The 17063-nt window shown below is 42.2% G+C and overlaps 1 protein-coding gene across 1 annotated transcript in view; it reads left to right on the plus strand.

The window, feature by feature from the left end:
- ephb3a (eph receptor B3a) overlaps positions 1-16832 on the plus strand; it is a 30520-nt gene extending 13688 nt beyond the window's left edge. The window contains exons 6-15 of the mRNA XM_044368784.1: positions 399-523; positions 2529-2685; positions 2882-2990; positions 3290-3342; positions 4382-4504; positions 5229-5476; positions 10741-10956; positions 11259-11408; positions 12685-12878; positions 15040-16832. Of these exons, the coding sequence (XP_044224719.1) occupies positions 399-523; positions 2529-2685; positions 2882-2990; positions 3290-3342; positions 4382-4504; positions 5229-5476; positions 10741-10956; positions 11259-11408; positions 12685-12878; positions 15040-15151 (1487 nt within the window). The 3' untranslated portion in view covers positions 15152-16832. The remainder of the gene's footprint in view (positions 1-398; positions 524-2528; positions 2686-2881; positions 2991-3289; positions 3343-4381; positions 4505-5228; positions 5477-10740; positions 10957-11258; positions 11409-12684; positions 12879-15039) is intronic.
- Positions 16833-17063: the final 231 nt, after the last annotated feature.

Consider the following 17063-nt stretch of genomic DNA (forward strand, 5'->3'; position numbering starts at 1 on the left):
TCACCTTTGAACATCTCCTCTTAATATTTGCAGCGTCATCATCAACCAAACTGCTTAGCACCTTTCATAGACTATAATTACTCTCCCAGTTAACCTGCACTTAATCCACCTTACTGCAGTTTATGGACCCAGGACAATGACTGTCAATTGAGTCACTTTCAGGCCTCACAAATCAATAAACTGCAGAACAGTGAAGGTGAAACATGTACCGTTTTTCTAAAACCACTCCGGTTGGAGAATTTTGAATAATGATTATCTTACTGTGATGGTTTGTGAATAAGAGAAGATCCTAGCGACTCAGAACTTGAAGTTACAATCCCAACACTCGTAGGTGAAGTAACTTTCTGGTGCCTAACAGTAAAATGTAAATTTGTCTCCTCTTTGATGTCCACCCGCAGCACCTTCAGCAGTGCCGACCGTCCATCTGATGCGCTCCACCTCAGACACCCTCAGCCTGTCGTGGCTGCCCCCTGAGAAACCCAACGGGGTCATCCTCGACTATGAGATTAAATACCATGAGAGGGTAAGCACTGACTTTTTAGCTGTTGCCTTAATGGAGGTGACAGTGCGCCTTATTGAATTTGAAAATCTACTTTTCCAGCCTTGTGCAGAGGGCAACATTTTTGTAGATGCTGAGAAATGTAATTTTGAAATGATTTGTGTGGGAGATTGGGGGAATGTACAAGTTTCTATTGTTGGAGTATGTACTGGTCAGTTTCAGCCACTGGTGTGAGTGTTGAGTCATTGATATTGATCAAATTTCCTAGTAATGCCCTGCAGATATATATGGCCATTTTAATACCTTTGATGGTAAAAGTAAAGTCTAACAGGACATGATTGGCCAAAAGTGTGTACTTTCCTAAACCACTGTTGTCACAAGCTATAAATATGGGATAATGGCTATATGCTAAAACGTAGTGTAGCAGTTGCACAAGTCGAGAAGCATCATAAAATCAAACTGACTCAGTTGTGTTGGTTATCAATAGCTATTACAAGTTAGCTAACGTTAACTAGAGTTAGCTAACGTTAACTAGAGTTAGCTAACGTTAAGTAAGGTTAGCCATCAAAAGAAACTGAGTCTAATGAAATGAAGAAGTTGTGTTTTATTGCTTATGAATTAAACTTTTTCTTTGTTTTAGGATTACTGTGTTATTTATTTTTTGAAAAGCTACATAGCTGTATACTTAGACAGTGACTACATTTACATGCACAATAATATTCCACTATTATTCCGAATATAAGAATATTCCAAATTTGATACGGATCATGTAAACAGCATATTACATTTAGATATTCCGAATTGGCCTTATTCAGAATGTAGTACACATGGGATAAGCCAATATTATTCGGGTTTTAGGAGCATTCTTTGGACATGTATACAGCACATTCAGAATATGTGTCTCACTTGGGGTTTTAACCGCAGTTTTTGACACACTGCCTCTTGCCTGTTTGCGATCAGCCCCGTGCGTTGTAAACAAACCAACTAGCCAACAGTTAGTTGGGGAGTCTGGGATAGAGATGCATGACGGGCTGGCTGTGTAAAGCACTTCTGTGCTGGAGTGGGAAGGCAGACAGAGGACAGGAATGAGAGGAGAGCAGAGAGCTGTTCAGGGCGGGCTGGAAAAACAAAGCGTACCTTCTCCATGACGGGGACGGAGGGGATTGGTTATTATCCTGACATGCAGCCATAGACTGACAGTGACGACTCGGTGTGATGCACCAAAAACACTCAGCAGTGAAGTAAACATCATGGGATAACCTTGGTACTGGATGTGCCTGTAACTATAAATTTATATCACTCATATCAATATCACTTATAAATATCTGGCAGCAGCTCACTAATGTTTTCCACCTCGCTGGTTTACTTAACTGCCTGTGGAGATCTTGTGAATCCAGTTCCCACTGGAGCAGAGGGAAACCCTGAAAACCCTCTGCGTGTAAACGGAAATATTAATGGAATATTCATTTTCATTAACCATGTAAACAGCTTAGTAGGAATATTGTCTTTTTCAGAATAAGGGCAAAAACTGGAATATTTTGTGCATGTAAATGTAGTCAGTGTAACTTATGTTAAACCACAAGTGACAATTACCGGATAACGGCTAATTCCAAAATGTAGTCAGTCACACAAGTAGAGAGGAGTCATATGATCAGCAAAGTGACTCAGTAATATCAGTTACTCAGCAGTATCCTATGTTAGCTACCATAAGCTACCATAAGCTACCTCTCATACCAGACCAATTGAGGCTGTAGCAGCAAAACCCCTGTGTGTATTGAAATGAGCAAAAGTGCGTTTTATGAATTCAACTTTTAACTATATAGTTACATTGTCTTGCTAGCAAGCAAAACATTCAGCTTTAGGCTAAAAAAGGGTCATTTATTCATTGTCAGCAGTGGTCCAATTTAGTTTTTTATCATGATATTAACTGAGAAAGAAAAAAAGCTGGATTCCTCACATGTGGCATCTGAAAATTATCAGGAAGAACTTGACAATTGTTACTTTATAAACGTCTTTTGTTGTATTTCAGGGCCAGGCGATGTCGCACACTGTAACATCCCAGCGCAGCTCAGCCAGGGTGGAGGGGCTGAGGGCCGCCACACCCTACGTGGTGCAGGTCCGAGCTCGCACTGTTGCTGGATACGGACGCTACAGCAACCCCATGGATTTCAGCACCAGCCTACACAGTACGGACAACCTCTCTGCTTCTGTTCTTGATGATCTGCTGCTACAGTTTTCTTGATGAGGGTTCAGACTTAATAGTTTTTATGGCTGCCTTAATTGGTAGCCATTACCCATGCAGCACAGGCTACCCTCTAATCCCTCAAGTCGTTTTTCAGCTGTTATTTACTCATTTGTGTCTGTGTGTGTTATCTGGTCCAGGTGACCCTCAGAAGTCAGTGCAGGACCAGCTGCCTCTCATCATCGGCTCGGCCTCCGCAGGTCTGGTGGTCATTGTTGCCTTGGTGGTAATCGCTGTTGTCTGCCTTAAGTAAGTGTTTGATTTTTATTACTGACAGCCTGAACTACATGTTTCATTTTGTTAGTTAGAGTCTGAACAAAGAGGCTCATTAAATTTTTACATGCTTTCAAAGGGTGTATACTTACTCTTAAGCTTCAAAAAGGAGCTTTGGAAGAAAAAAGAAACAGAACTGCTCTGTGTGTTCTTTCCCTGGCAGTATGTGGATTCATCTGATAGTAACGTTAGATATTAGTTTGATTCGCTGTACCTTGAAAGGGTCAAGACTGATTATGTGAATGTGACTTTGTTTATGTGCTGCTTGTTTACAGGAAGCAGCGCAGCGGCTCAGAGCTGGAGTACACTGAGAAACTGCAGCAATACAGTAAGTTTATGTGTTCTCCTTGGGAACCGTCTCCTCTGCAGTCTGTTGGTCACGCCAGTACAGTTAACCAACTGATTCAATCAATTATCCAATCACCTGATTGAGGCAGGAAACCATTTCTGTGTTTGCTCAGAGGAAGCCGTGACCATGTTGTCCACACAATCCTTTTTTATATGTTGTGTATAAGATATGTTGTTTAGAGTGTCTTTGTAACATTCCTCTGTGAGCATTGCCCCTGATCAGTAAACTAATGAAATTCAAAAATAGATGAATTTAAGATCAAACAGATTATATCAGTTGTAAAATAAAAAGAAGACACATATAGATTATTCTATATCAACTTTCTATTGAATTGCATCAGGCTGATATGATTGTATCATATCATGTTAAATTGTACAAAACTCTGTTGCAATTAAAGAAATAATTCAACATTTTGGGAGATATACTTATTTGTTTTCTTGCTGCACGAAGATCAGTACCCTTCTCATATTTATATGAAGCTATAGCCACCAGATGGTTAGCTTAGCATAAAGCCTGGAAACTGGACAACAGCTAACCTGGCTCTGTCCGAAGATAAAAAATCAGCCCACCAGCACCTCTTAAACTCACTAATTATCACGTATCTCATTTATTTAAGTCATTAAATAAAATGAAGTTGCCAGGCACTGGTAGTCTTGTTTTCACCGTCACCAGCCAACCAGCTCAGACTCCAGCCCAGAAACAGACTGGCACATAATGCCCTGCAAAAACACAAATTGTTGTTTTTGCATATAAGTGTATAAGTATGGCTAGAACTTGTTAATTAGTGAGCTTTGGGCTAGCTGTTTCCCCCTGTTCCCAGTCTCTATGCTAAGCTAAGCTAACTGGCTGCTGTTCTTATTGAACATCAGTTTTAAGTATTTCATGTGTAATTTTTTTATGATCATTTATAGTAATTTGTTTCCCATATTATGATGTAGGTTTGATACAATAAAATTTGTTAATATTGTGACATTGATTTCAGCCATATTATAAAGGCACTTTTCCCTTTCTGCCTCAGTTTCTCCAGGGGTCAAAGTGTACATCGACCCATTCACCTACGAGGACCCCAACGACGCCATCCACGAGTTTGCCAAAGAAATAGACATCTCCTGCGTGAAAATAGAAGAAGTCATTGGTGCAGGTAAACACAGACGTTGTTTTTGTCCAAGGGGACGGAGAAGGATTCAGGTTAATTAATCATTTATTTGAACAGGAGTGTGCCATCAAGCCCCGAGGTCTGCTCTGTAAGAGAGTCTTCTCTGGGAGAAAAGGGTTAGGATTCAGAGTGTGCTTGAGAGCTGCGGGTGGGAAGGACTGAAGTGAAAATCTTCTCTGTAGCTCTTCCCCTCTAGTCTGTTTTTTTTTCTCTCCAGTGGCATGTTGTGTCCTAACTTCACCTCAAATGACAGTCTGCTCCTGCTCGTTCAACCTTCCTCCCTCCCTGTCTTTTCTGTCTTTCTTTCTCTTTCTCTCTCCCTCGTAAACATTTGTACTCAGGCACCAAACGCAAAACCCCCAGGTTCCTCGCCCATCCTCTCTCTCCCTCCACTGCTCCGAGGTTGTTCACTCGATCGATACCAGTCACTCCCTCTCTCCCCAACATCTTTGACCCTTGACCTCCTGCCTGTCGGTCTTTCCTCTCCTCTTTTCTAATCCTCCTCCACAGTTGAAGCCGACCCCGACTCTTTCAAATCAGCTCCCTCACTCCCGAATCCGACCAGTAATGTTCCCTCTCCCTGCACTTTCCCCAACCTCCTCTTTCCCTCCACCCCTCCTCTTCTTTCCTCTGCTCACTCAACCCCTCTCCCCCATCACCCTCACCCCCCTCCCCTTCCCCTCGCCCCCACCCTGTTGTCTTACCCCAGGTGAATTCGGCGAAGTGTGCCGCGGACGGCTCAAGCAACCTGGCCGCAGGGAGATGGTGGTGGCGATTAAGACACTGAAAGCCGGCTACACTGAGCGCCAGAGGCGGGATTTCCTTGCCGAGGCCTCAATCATGGGCCAGTTTGACCACCCAAACGTGATCCGACTGGAAGGTGTCCTGACGCGAAGTTGCCCTGTCCTCATCATCACTGAATTCATGGAGAATGGAGCACTCGATTCCTTCCTCAGGGTAAGTATGGCAGGAGGTGCGTGCTGCAACACCTCTGACAGAGAAGATTACTTTCTGTTTGTATCAAAGATGAGAGGAACACACACACTGACAGTCATTCACGATCACGACACCTCTGGGTTATCGGAATGTTTTACTCTCTGTAAAACACCCCGAGGCGCTCACTTGCTGAGTGATGGAGATTAAATGTGCAATATAACGCCTGGAGACAGGCATAGTGTCTCGGCTTGACGTGACTGACTGATGCTGACAGGTTTTCAAATGTACAAACTCCTAGTGGAAAACTGTCACACACCAGACCTTTGGATAGGTTTGCTTCAGTGTATTAGAGCGTCTTTGTATGACTACAGAATACATTACTGATCAGAGTTTTCGGTTTAGACCACCACCACACAACACCTACACAAAACGCTGAACAAAGGCAAGATGAGAAATGAGGTGTCACACAGTACTTCCTCAGCTGTGTGGGGGCTATTACATGTCAATTACATTTAATAAAATGTGTTTTCTTGCATGGCTACACTGTGAAGAAGTGTAGTTACTGTAGCTGTTAGGCTGGATGAGGTTACTTAAAAGTATACTATGCAGGATTTTCCTAAAAAACAATGTTTAGACTCATACAAAAATAATGAAAATAATGACCCAGTGAAGGTGTGTGGCACTGTATTTATCTGCAGAGACCCTGCCCGCTGCCTGTATGGGTGTGCAGCCTGCAGCCAATAACAGCATGCAGGGTGTGAGGTCGAGACTCATAGTGAAGCAACCAGGTTACATCGCTGTCTCTGTCTCTCTCCTCTGCTCCACTCTGCTCTCTGTGTCCTGAGGGCGGGGCTGAGCTACACACACGCAGAGCAGAGAGGCCACAGCGGACAGGATGAAGCACTGCATTCATTTAATTCTGCACCGTCCCACAAGATGGTGCAGAGGTGTGGGCGTGTTTATTGGTGCTTTAGAACGTAACCGACGTGAAACAATCGGAAAATAACGTTTTATTTCTCTGATTCACGGCTTTGTTTTCACCAGTGCCACTCCATCTCTTCATTCACTCTCTAACTCACTGGACCACCCCTGCTCTCTCTCTCTCTCGCTTGTTGAGCCAGGGAGGAGGGGCCAACTTTGAATACTGTGTGTTTACAAATGCCAACCCCCAAATCCTGCATAGTATGCCTTTAATGCCTGTGCTGAATCAATGCAATGTTGCTGGTCTTAAAGGATATGGCTGGTGATTTTCTATGTTTTCATTATTGTCAACAAATATCATGTGCAAAGCCAAACCAACAATGAACTCATCCTACTTACACGTATTGTGTGTGTGTGTGGGCATGTTTGTTTAGAAACGGCTTCAAAGACTTATAACAGCGATCATGTTTTCAGTCTCTGGAGAGTAGTTCTGTGTAAGGCAGACGCCATTGTGCATGCATGGGAACGCTCTTCCATCTTGTTGTGTTACATATCACAACGTCTGGACTTTACACCAAAGTTATTTAAGTGATATACAATGTAGCACAAAGTAAATTTATGCACATTCATTGTTGGTTTGGCTCTGACATGAGATTTGTTGACAAAAACAAAAATAGAAAAAATTGCCAGCCATATCTATCTACTAAAGGAAGGAATCTCTGTCTGTATGTCCTTCACCTGTGTCTTGAACTGTTCATCCAATCAACTCCACACTTGGCGGGTGCATTGCTGGGGAACAAAGGGAGTGCAGTGTCGACTTTGGGGGCAATTTGGAAATGCGGCATGATTAATATTAATAAAGTTTAACTCTGAATAAAAAAGCAATCAGACTCTGCTCTGCAGCAGCTGGGCGGGGCCTCTGGGCTCTGCGACTGCATGTCATGATCAGAGCTGTACAACCCTGCCATGAGAGATATGAGGGGACACCATCTCTCTTTGTTTGATGACGTTAAAAGTTAGGATTTGTTGTGGGTTTCCCGACTCATTTTAAAAAAGATGAGAAAAAGAGAGAGAGAGGGTGAGCAGGACAAAGGCATGAGCCCCACTCAGTTAAACTGCCGGAGAGGGAAGAATGAGCACACACAGGAGCCGGAGACAGTAAAACTACCCAGATACGCAGATACGTTTGATTGGCAGCAGAATCAACCAATGGAAGGCCGTAAACTGTTTCTATGGTTCAACCTCTGTTTAGTCTCACTGGTTAAGTGTCTGTCTGGATTAAAACCATCTAATTTATTAAATCCTTATCATTGTAATTGATACATTTGTCACATTTATATATATATACATATACATATATATATAGTTCTCGAGAAATAATAAGCAATCACCCCGTTTTGAACAGGCACCTTTTGAACAGGCACTGCACTAGTCTTTTAAACACAGTTGTTGTTTCAGTGACAGTACAGCTGATTGTTACCAGAGATGATGAGGAATTTTGGGTAGTGTTTTCAATAAAACTGATGAGCCTTGACAATGATCATCTTGTCCTAATATCTCTTTGCTTTAGTGAGTGACCATGTTTCCTGTCTGTTGGTACACATTAAGGAAAAAATTACCGAGAAATTTTATAAAAATGATTGGACCTTTGATCATTTTGTAGGGCTGGGTATTGTTTGAAATTTTCAATACTATTGCTATTTAACAAACTTCTCAAATGTTAAATGTTGTCAAAACACAAGTAGTTTTACAAGTGTGGCTAAATAAAATAAAGAAAGAACACAAGAGATTATGAGCCTGATTCTCGAAATCAGAACTCAGTGCTACCAACACATTTCAGTCATTACAAAAAAGCAAATCAGTGAATATACGATTAAATTATAAGTAAACAAAACTACAAATCTGACCAGACATTCAGTTTTAACTTTTGGTACTTGACAGCTGTTGATTCTTGTGGCTGCAGACACATTTTGGCAAATGTTTGATTATTTAAGTAATTTATTAAAGTCCCCCTCCACTCAAAAATGTGTTTTGCTTATAGTTACTTGACTTGAATTTTTAGGCTTCACAGTGCAGAATGATGTATGTGCAGAGTTTGATACTAGAAGTCTGTTTTCACATTCATCTGCTGAAAGTGGAAAGTTTCTCTGTTCTCACGGAAAATCAGAGTTTAAGGCGTGTACCTACGAGCAGGATTTCTGACATCACAACTAGTTTATAGCCAATCGTGGTCTAGTATGCAATTTGCAGAAAGTGCGATGTGGAAACTTGAAGCCTCCAGTGCACACATGTTTGTTCAGTGGTTAAACTTTTGAAACTTAAAATGATTACATATTCATAGAGTCTGGATTTTTAAAAGGAGTAGAGTAGAGTTAAAATGAGTAGATGGAATTTTAAGGATTTTAACAAAATATTGAGCATTTTTTGTGGAAAAACCATATCAGACACAATTAATTACTACAAGCAGAGTATTTTTAAATGTTTTAAAACTGGAGGGGATCTCGATGGCTTACCAATTTGCTGCTTTAGTCAGCTTTGAAGATTGAATATCTTTGGGTTTTGTTCCAGCAAAATAAGACGTCACCTTGAGCACTGGGAATTTGTGGGTCATTTCTACTACTTTCTGCCATTTTATTGACCAAATAATTTATCAATTCATTGAAAAAACAATCAACTGATTAATTGGTAATGATAACAATTTCAGCTGAAACAATTTGTTGATTACAGTAAAATTCATCATCAGCATTTTTGATAGACGATTGATTGTTTGAGTAGTTTTTAAGCAAAAAATATGGAAAACTGACTGGTTCCTGCTTCTCAAAAGTGAATATTTTCTCAGTCCGCATTTTTCTCTATTTGCTGACATTTTTTAAACAATTAATTTAGAAAATAATCAGTAGATCAAATGATAATGAAAACAATCATTTGTTGCAGACCTACATTTGAGTGTCCAGTCTGAGCCTCTTCCCTCCTTCTCACTCACTCCTCTCAGTCAGCTGTCCTACAAACAACTCCACGGCCTGTCCAGTACTGTGCTGCACTCACCCCCGCTCCCGCCACTGACACGCTGCCTGTGACTCACAGGGAATCGGAGTTCTGGTCTAATGAGGAGACTTTAGAGACTCACACAAACTGTTCATGTGTGTCACACACACAGGAGAGCTCGTACTTCAGCTCCCCGGAGACACGGACACACTTACACACACACACGACATATGCACATGTAGAAACATAACAGATACACACTCATGCGTACACACCACCATGGCTCTGAAGGCCTGCTATGAATCATGGTTGTTTATACATCCATCTATCCCGGCTTATTTTGCTGTCAGACTTCATTGGAGTGTGCAGACTACAAAGCCGAATGTTTATGGTTTTGTCATGTCACGTCTTGAATTCTTTGCTTTCTTTTTGTGGAGTCAAAGAAGGGATTGATTATGTTGAAAACTGTTTTTTTTTTCTCTTCCAAATCCTACTTGAATTAAGTATTCAGGTCAAGAAATAGAAGCTCACTGTAGTCTCAGCTTTGCAGAAATTTTCCACATTTTTTTCCAGCCCTTAATTGTGTATTGACTTGGCATTGATTAGTTTAATTCACACACCTCAGGTTTCACATGCCCTCACAGGTTGGAGTGCTGATTTATTACGATCTAGAGTTTATCCTACTGTGGCACGCTTCATAAATGTAGAGAATTGTAAATTAAACCCTGAAAGCCCTAATCTCAGATTTGTTTCATGCTTCTCGAATGTTAACACAAAAGGGAAAATTCTGCAAATCGAGGGCTTTCAAATGGGAAAATGAGCTTTGAGCAACATGCCATTCTTATTCAGTCAACGGGCCAGTTTTGCTTTAATGTTCACAAACAAAAAAAAAAAATGCAAACAAAGCTTTTCGCCTGAGGAAGTCATGTTAACAACCGTGCACTGCCAGTACCTGCAACTAGTTTTAGAGAGAAAAAAATAACTGCTGTTGTCTGTTTTTGATTTGAGGGTTGGAGCTCCTTCTCTGTTTTCATCTGGGTTCAATATTGGGCCTTAATGGCTTTAGTACAACAGTAAAGAGTCTAATTAATCAGCTAATTGGACAGCATGCATGAAAAGGTCAGCTGTCACTGACTGTCAGGAACAGCCATGAAGCATTATGACAGATGTCATGTTTATGTGGCCTCAGTGACTGATTGGCCGTCTCTGGTGCTTTCTCCCTCCCCCTTATCTCATACACGCGCTTCTATTTTCTACTTCTTCATATTTCAACACATTTTTTATTCTCTTTATCATTTTTCACTCCTTCGTTTTCCTCTATGTTCATTAACTGTCTTTTCTTATCCTCTCTCCCTCACGCTTTGGCTGTGTTTTTGTAGCTGAACGACGGGCGCTTCACGATGACACAGCTGGTCGGGATGCTGCGTGGCATCGCTGCAGGGATGAAATACCTGTCGGACATGAACTATGTTCACAGAGACCTCGCTGCCCGGAATATCCTGGTCAACAGTAACTTGGTCTGCAAGGTCTCTGACTTTGGCCTGTCACGTTTTCTGGACGACACTTCAGCTGACCCCACGTACACAAGCTCCCTGGTTAGTAATGTGTGTATGTGAGTGTGTGAGTGTGTGTTTGTGTGCTAACTCTGCTCTGTGTTTGCATACTCTGCGCAAGTTTAATTGAGCTTGTTAATTTGATCTCGTTCAGTTGTTTCACATGTGCATATGGATGCATGTGTGACTGCTCATGTGTGCCAATATTTGCGTTAGCACGCAAGACCGTCTGTGAAATTTGCATTAGCTTCTGCAAGTGTGTGTTGTTATGTGACTACAGTGTCTCCCAGGGTGTTGATACCATCCCCCTCTTTGTGTTTGTGTGTTCGTGTGTGTGTGAGCAGGGAGGGAAGATTCCCATTCGGTGGACGGCGCCAGAGGCCATCGCCTTCAGGAAGTTCACCTCTGCCAGTGACGTCTGGAGTTACGGCATCGTCATGTGGGAGGTGGTGTCGTATGGAGAGAGGCCTTACTGGGATATGAGCAACCAGGATGTGAGTTAACCCGACAGCCTCATGAGCAAACATGCTACAAACACATATCTATAGACCAAATGCTCATGCGGGGAGTTTTATGTCTAAGTTTAGGGCTAGCTGGGAGTTTCAGCTGAGCCGTTGTGGCTTTGATTTCCAGCGTGACATGTTGGACCTGGGCCTGCTCTGCTGTCTTTATCTCCTCACAGCAGATGCTGGTGCAGCTGTGTGCCTGTGTTCTAGTTTTTACCACCTTATTTACAGCCCTAGCCTGCCCACCCCCTACAAATCCATACTGCAAAGCTCCCTCCTGACACACTCACAGACATACACACAAAGGCATACTCAGGAAAAGGTTTTTTTTACGGATGTTGTTACCTGTAGGCTATCTGCACTGCACAGACATCGTAACTACAGCAGTGAGCTCGCAGGAAAGAGAAAGAAATCTCTTGGTTCCTCCTCCCTGAACAAAGTACTGAAGCAATGTGTACACCTCCACTTTATTCTCTGTGGAATAGCTGCTCTGTATTGTGCTTCAAAAAGAGAGTTGGAACGCTGATAGCAATAAAGCAAAGAGGAGCCAGAATGAAAAATGCCAGTAATGTATGTATAACTTTCATAACAAAACCCACATGCAGTAATGAAAGCATCAAAGTGGAGGCCCTCTATTGTTCCCAATAGCCTTTGTGCCACAGTCATCGCTCAATAAGCAACAGAGCCAACAAATACAAGATATAAACAGAGGTACTCGCCGACGAGAAGCACGACATCAAAATCAAAGGACGAGCAGCAGGAGAAGAGGAGTGCAGCAGAAATGCTTTATTGTTCCCAAATGGCGTTTTTTTATTGTTGTGGGGAGTTAAAACCCATACGGAGCTTATGGATAGAAATGCAGTTGCTAGGCGAAATCAAATCAATGAGCAAACGTTTCCATCCTCCACTTATTGTCTCTCCCATCAATCACACCGGTTTTGAAGTGACAAGTTTGAGAATACTTGAGAATATTGTTTTTATGGTTTCGTACAGATACTGAAAGGAAGATTGGAATATGTGACAGCATGGGCCGAGAAACTGTCTAATGTAATCCATAATACAGTAACTGGGGATTATTTTTCCACCGCGTTAACAAAGGCCAAACAGAATGAACATAATACAAATGAGTCAGAGCCAAATGTTAACACACACACACATGAAATCTGCTTAAACCCTTGTGTGGACTATATTCTGGGTCAATACTAATATATATATATATTTTCTATTAATTCCATGTTTTTAACAATGACTTCCTGTCCCTCAGGTGATGACGGCAGTAGAGCAGGACTACCGGCTGCCCCCGCCCATGGACTGTCCCATGGTGCTGCACCAGCTGATGCTGGAGTGCTGGATGAAGGAGAGAAACCTAAGGCCCAAGTTCTCCCGCATCGTCAGCACCCTGGACAAGCTGCTCCGCAACGCCGCCAGCCTCAAGGTGGTGACCAGCACCTACTCAGGGTGAGTTGACACACAGGAACAAGCCTTGAATCAGAACTGCCTTTCTTACGTTGAAGTGAATGTGGAGAAGTTGCAAGGTGGATGGCAAGTCTCTGCTTTTGGAAACGTGTTATATCTCAGCTCTTTTTAGGAATTTCACTGATGACACCTTGGCATGTCTGTTGCAAGATTTAGGAAATTTACAGACTTGGTTGCTGAGTTTATTTTCTAAATAGCTGCAGCTTTAAATCTGACTGAGTTTATATTCTATAGAGGATTGCACTAAATAGATGTGGAAATTACTGCAAAATTATCTCGCAACATCTGGTCATTTTGGTTTTTTTAGAGGAGCATACATCACATGGAGTGTGACTTCAGCAGTTACAACAGCAACCAGGCTTTAAATGCAGACTCCAGTGGTAGACATTTTGTTGTATTTGTTAACAAATTCACAGGAAGCCTAAACAGAAAGTCAGTATTCGTTGCAGTTTGTTGTGCTGTTGGCTGACTTGGCAGCTACAGTTGTGGAAAATATATGCATAATGCTTTTGAGGTTTTTCCACGGCAGCAGCAGAGTAGTGCAAACATAAAAAAGAGGTGATGCAATTCCTTCTCTCTCACCTTGTGTGAAATCGTCCTCCTGTATTGTGTATGGCGCCTGTGAAGTGCAGGATGAAGACTCCTGCTCGCGGAGAGACGAGCAGAGCTGCGCCGCTGGGTTGCTGGAATAAGATGTCACAGTAAAAAAATTATGGCTGGCCTAAAGACAGGCACAACAAGGTTCATGGTTGTTGGATTTGGCTTGTTTTATGCTTCTGGTTGATTTGGGAGGATACCTCTTTGAGCTGAAGGGTTTCGCTGCCAGACAGACGTCTGCCTCTTTTCCACTGACACTTCCCTTGGAAGTATAGAAGTTGACTTATTCATAGGTAGCTGTCCTCACACTGAAAAGTTGTTTTTCAGCTTTGAGCGCGGTGACTCCAAATATTCCAGCCATTCTTACTGACGTGTTTGTTCTGAATTTTGTTATCCTGGCACTCAGTCAACAGTATGATTGCTGTTGGTTTAGATGCAAGATCCTCAGACTGTAGGGATGTGTTATGAACCAAGCGCACATCCTCAAAGTGTGTGGCTCTGCCTATGCAATAGTTTCCTGTTTCCAACCGGCACAAAAGACAGAATTCATATGTACAGTATCCAGGTCTTGTGCCAGCTCCTTGGCTTACAGTTTCACTCTAACACCGAGCCCCAAGGGCAATTCCTATGCCAGGATTTGGGCTCAGTGAAGCTAATTGTGTGTGGAAATGTAATGGCTGACCTCGGTTTAATTCCCCCTATACTTGGCTGGATGCTGGAATGTAGGTGATAGGACAGACAGCAGCCAGAGCTGCTGATGTGGAAAAGCAGGAGGTGATGAAGTGTGAGTAATAAGGGAGATTGAGGAGAAGCTAAAAGAGAGGAATGTGTTTAATTAGGTTGCTAATGAGCTTTTTAATGCATCGGGGGAGGGCGCGCCCAATGCTGTGATGGGCGAATAGGAGAAGGGTGTGTGTGTGTGTGTGTGTGTGTGTGATGCTTGTGTGTGTATGCATGTTATGCTTCGTGTCGCTGACATGCCAATGATTAATTTATGGCCTCATCTGTATGCAACAGCGAGAGATAGACAGAAAAGGAGCAGGAGGAGGAGGAGGAGAGGGAAAGAGAAAGGATCATGTTGTCAGAGCATGATTTAGAGAGCGTCCCCGGTGTTTGCGTGTGCGAACGCTCACATATCGCCGCTGCTCCTCACCTGCCATTGGCTGCTCAATGATGTTAGGGCAGATAGCGGAGAGAGAGAGAGGATATGAGATGCACTGCTATCTGTAAAGTATCTTCAGCTATGAGGGCCTTAAAAACAAGGACACTGGCTGAGGAACAAAGGACAGTCAGATGCTGCGGCGCTCTCTCCAAGACAGCTGAGAAATATGTCGAACTTTTATTAAAACTAAAAATGTGATGAATAGATTTGGCATTTTATTGTTTGTAGCCATGAGGTTTTAGGTTTATGCGGGATATATAACACTAAGATGGATTAGACCTTTATCCGCTGGTTGGAAGCACTTAGAGGAGTAACAATGAGCTGCATGTTTTGTTTAAAGTGGCTGTGAACCTGCCGCTGACCTGTGTGGTTTTGTGTTTGCAGGGACCTGCTGCGGCTGGGAGGCACGCTGCCAGGACACAACAGGAAGAGTCCGGACAGCAGTCAGGAAGTCATTCGGCAACAGATGAGCCAAACTCTCCCCATCAGAGTGTGAGCTGCTGCCAACCTGGAGGATACAGATTTAAAACTACCTAGAAACTCTGACGTGAAGAGCTCAATGTAAAATAAAAAGAAGAAAATAAAAAGAAGGAAGCTACAGCTACAGCGAGAGGACCGTTACGGACGTTTCTTTCCGTGAGCGACTGGGGGATTTAATGTCCGTTAAAAGAGAACTTCCCATCGCAAGTGTGTGTGTTCATTACTTGACACTTTGTGGATTTGTGACTGTTGACATAAAGCCAAACTTCCTGTTGCCCCCCCTCTCAGGTTGTGTTTGCATGTCTGCATGTGTTTTTCTGCTGGTTGGGAATCAGTCTTTTTCTTCGCTTCGCCCGGTTCCTCACACTGAGGACGAGAGAGCTCACACAGATGATAGGATTCAGTGTCTAGAAAGATACAACAGTGCCAAGACCAAGCAAATGTTTGCTTAAAACTTACTCCTTTAAGACAGCCACACATCTGTAGACCTTCAATCCAATCAATCTTCTTTTTTTTTTTTTTTTTTTAACCCAACCAACTATTCTTTTACTGTTTTACATTTTTTTGGAACCAAGACAAAAAAAGAAAAAAAAAAAAACACTTTCATCCGCTTCCTCTTAAATACTGTCTTCCACATGTACTGGGAGACATACGTGTTACAATTCTGTACAAAGCATCCGAGTCTTCACGTTGTCTCTCTGCCAGAGGAGAGACGTCACTGACACTGTGCGGGACACGTCATGTGCATGCCAAAGTGGAAACTTCTTCATGAGAAAAACAAGCAAACGTACCAATAAGTTCCACATTAACTGTTGCTTCGGTGGCGTTTGCTGTAAGGACTTTTAATGTCCACGTTTTCTTAACCTTGTTTGATTCATATACGCATTGTTTTGAATGCTAAGTTATTATCTATTATCGCAAAGAGGTGTTTTTTGTGTTTTTTTTACAAGTGCCGGGGCTTAACTTTTTTATTATAATGTTTGTTTGCTTTTTTCAGTCATTAACAAACCAGACAGACATGAATGAGTGAGATTAGCAGGAGAAGTTCTGCTCAGACAGAATTATTACCTTTTAAAAACACCGAGAAGACTTTGTCCAGATTGTTCTTTGGCCTTTTTTTTTAAAAAAAAAAAAAAGAAAAGCGCCCGTGGTAGTGCCGTGTTGTATATTTTTACTTTGGCGAATGTGTTGCAGATCAGTGGGAATTAAAAAGGTCACTATCCCGATGGTGGCTTTGCGACCTTAATATCGACCTGACCTACAAACATTAATGTAAAGACAAATCACTCATTGGTTCATTTCTCCTGACGTGTTTTCTTCAGCACGCCAGCTGTCAATGCAGTTCCTATTTAAACGACTGCTTGTATATAACACTATACTTCTATTAGACCAATCCGCTCAGCATTTACAACTATCTGACCTGACTTTGGCCTCTCTACAGTATGACCCTGGTTTATATGCTTGTTTGTTTATTGTTGAGGAGCAAACAATGAGAGAAATTACAGTCCAGTCATTACATATCTGAAACTATATGTCACAATGAAATAAGAAAATGTGTGTCTGTTAGGGCAGACTTTTTCCTGTGCAATTAAAGGTGTATTAGATTGTAAAAAAAATGCCAGAAAACTAGAACAAAAATAAGCATTTCTGTTTCAGTATTTTTACGATAATCATATGCAAATAAATTATTAAACGGATCTCTGGTATTCTCTTTGATTTCTCGGCGGGTTCACCAGGCTGAAGTTCCAGGTCTCCTCTCATCCAGCCAAAGGATGAAAAAAAAAGGGAGTGTGTTTTACCTCCTCAGTCGGAATATCACAGCAGCTTTGGATGGACTCATTAAGTTTTAAGATTAATCAAAGACTGGTCCACGCAGCTCGCCAATTAGCGAGACCACAGGACTATTCTGGGGATTTCAGCCTCTGTTG

The sequence above is a fragment of the Thunnus albacares genome, chromosome 12, assembly GCF_914725855.1.
Source record: "Thunnus albacares chromosome 12, fThuAlb1.1, whole genome shotgun sequence".
Lineage (NCBI taxonomy): Eukaryota > Metazoa > Chordata > Actinopteri > Scombriformes > Scombridae > Thunnus > Thunnus albacares.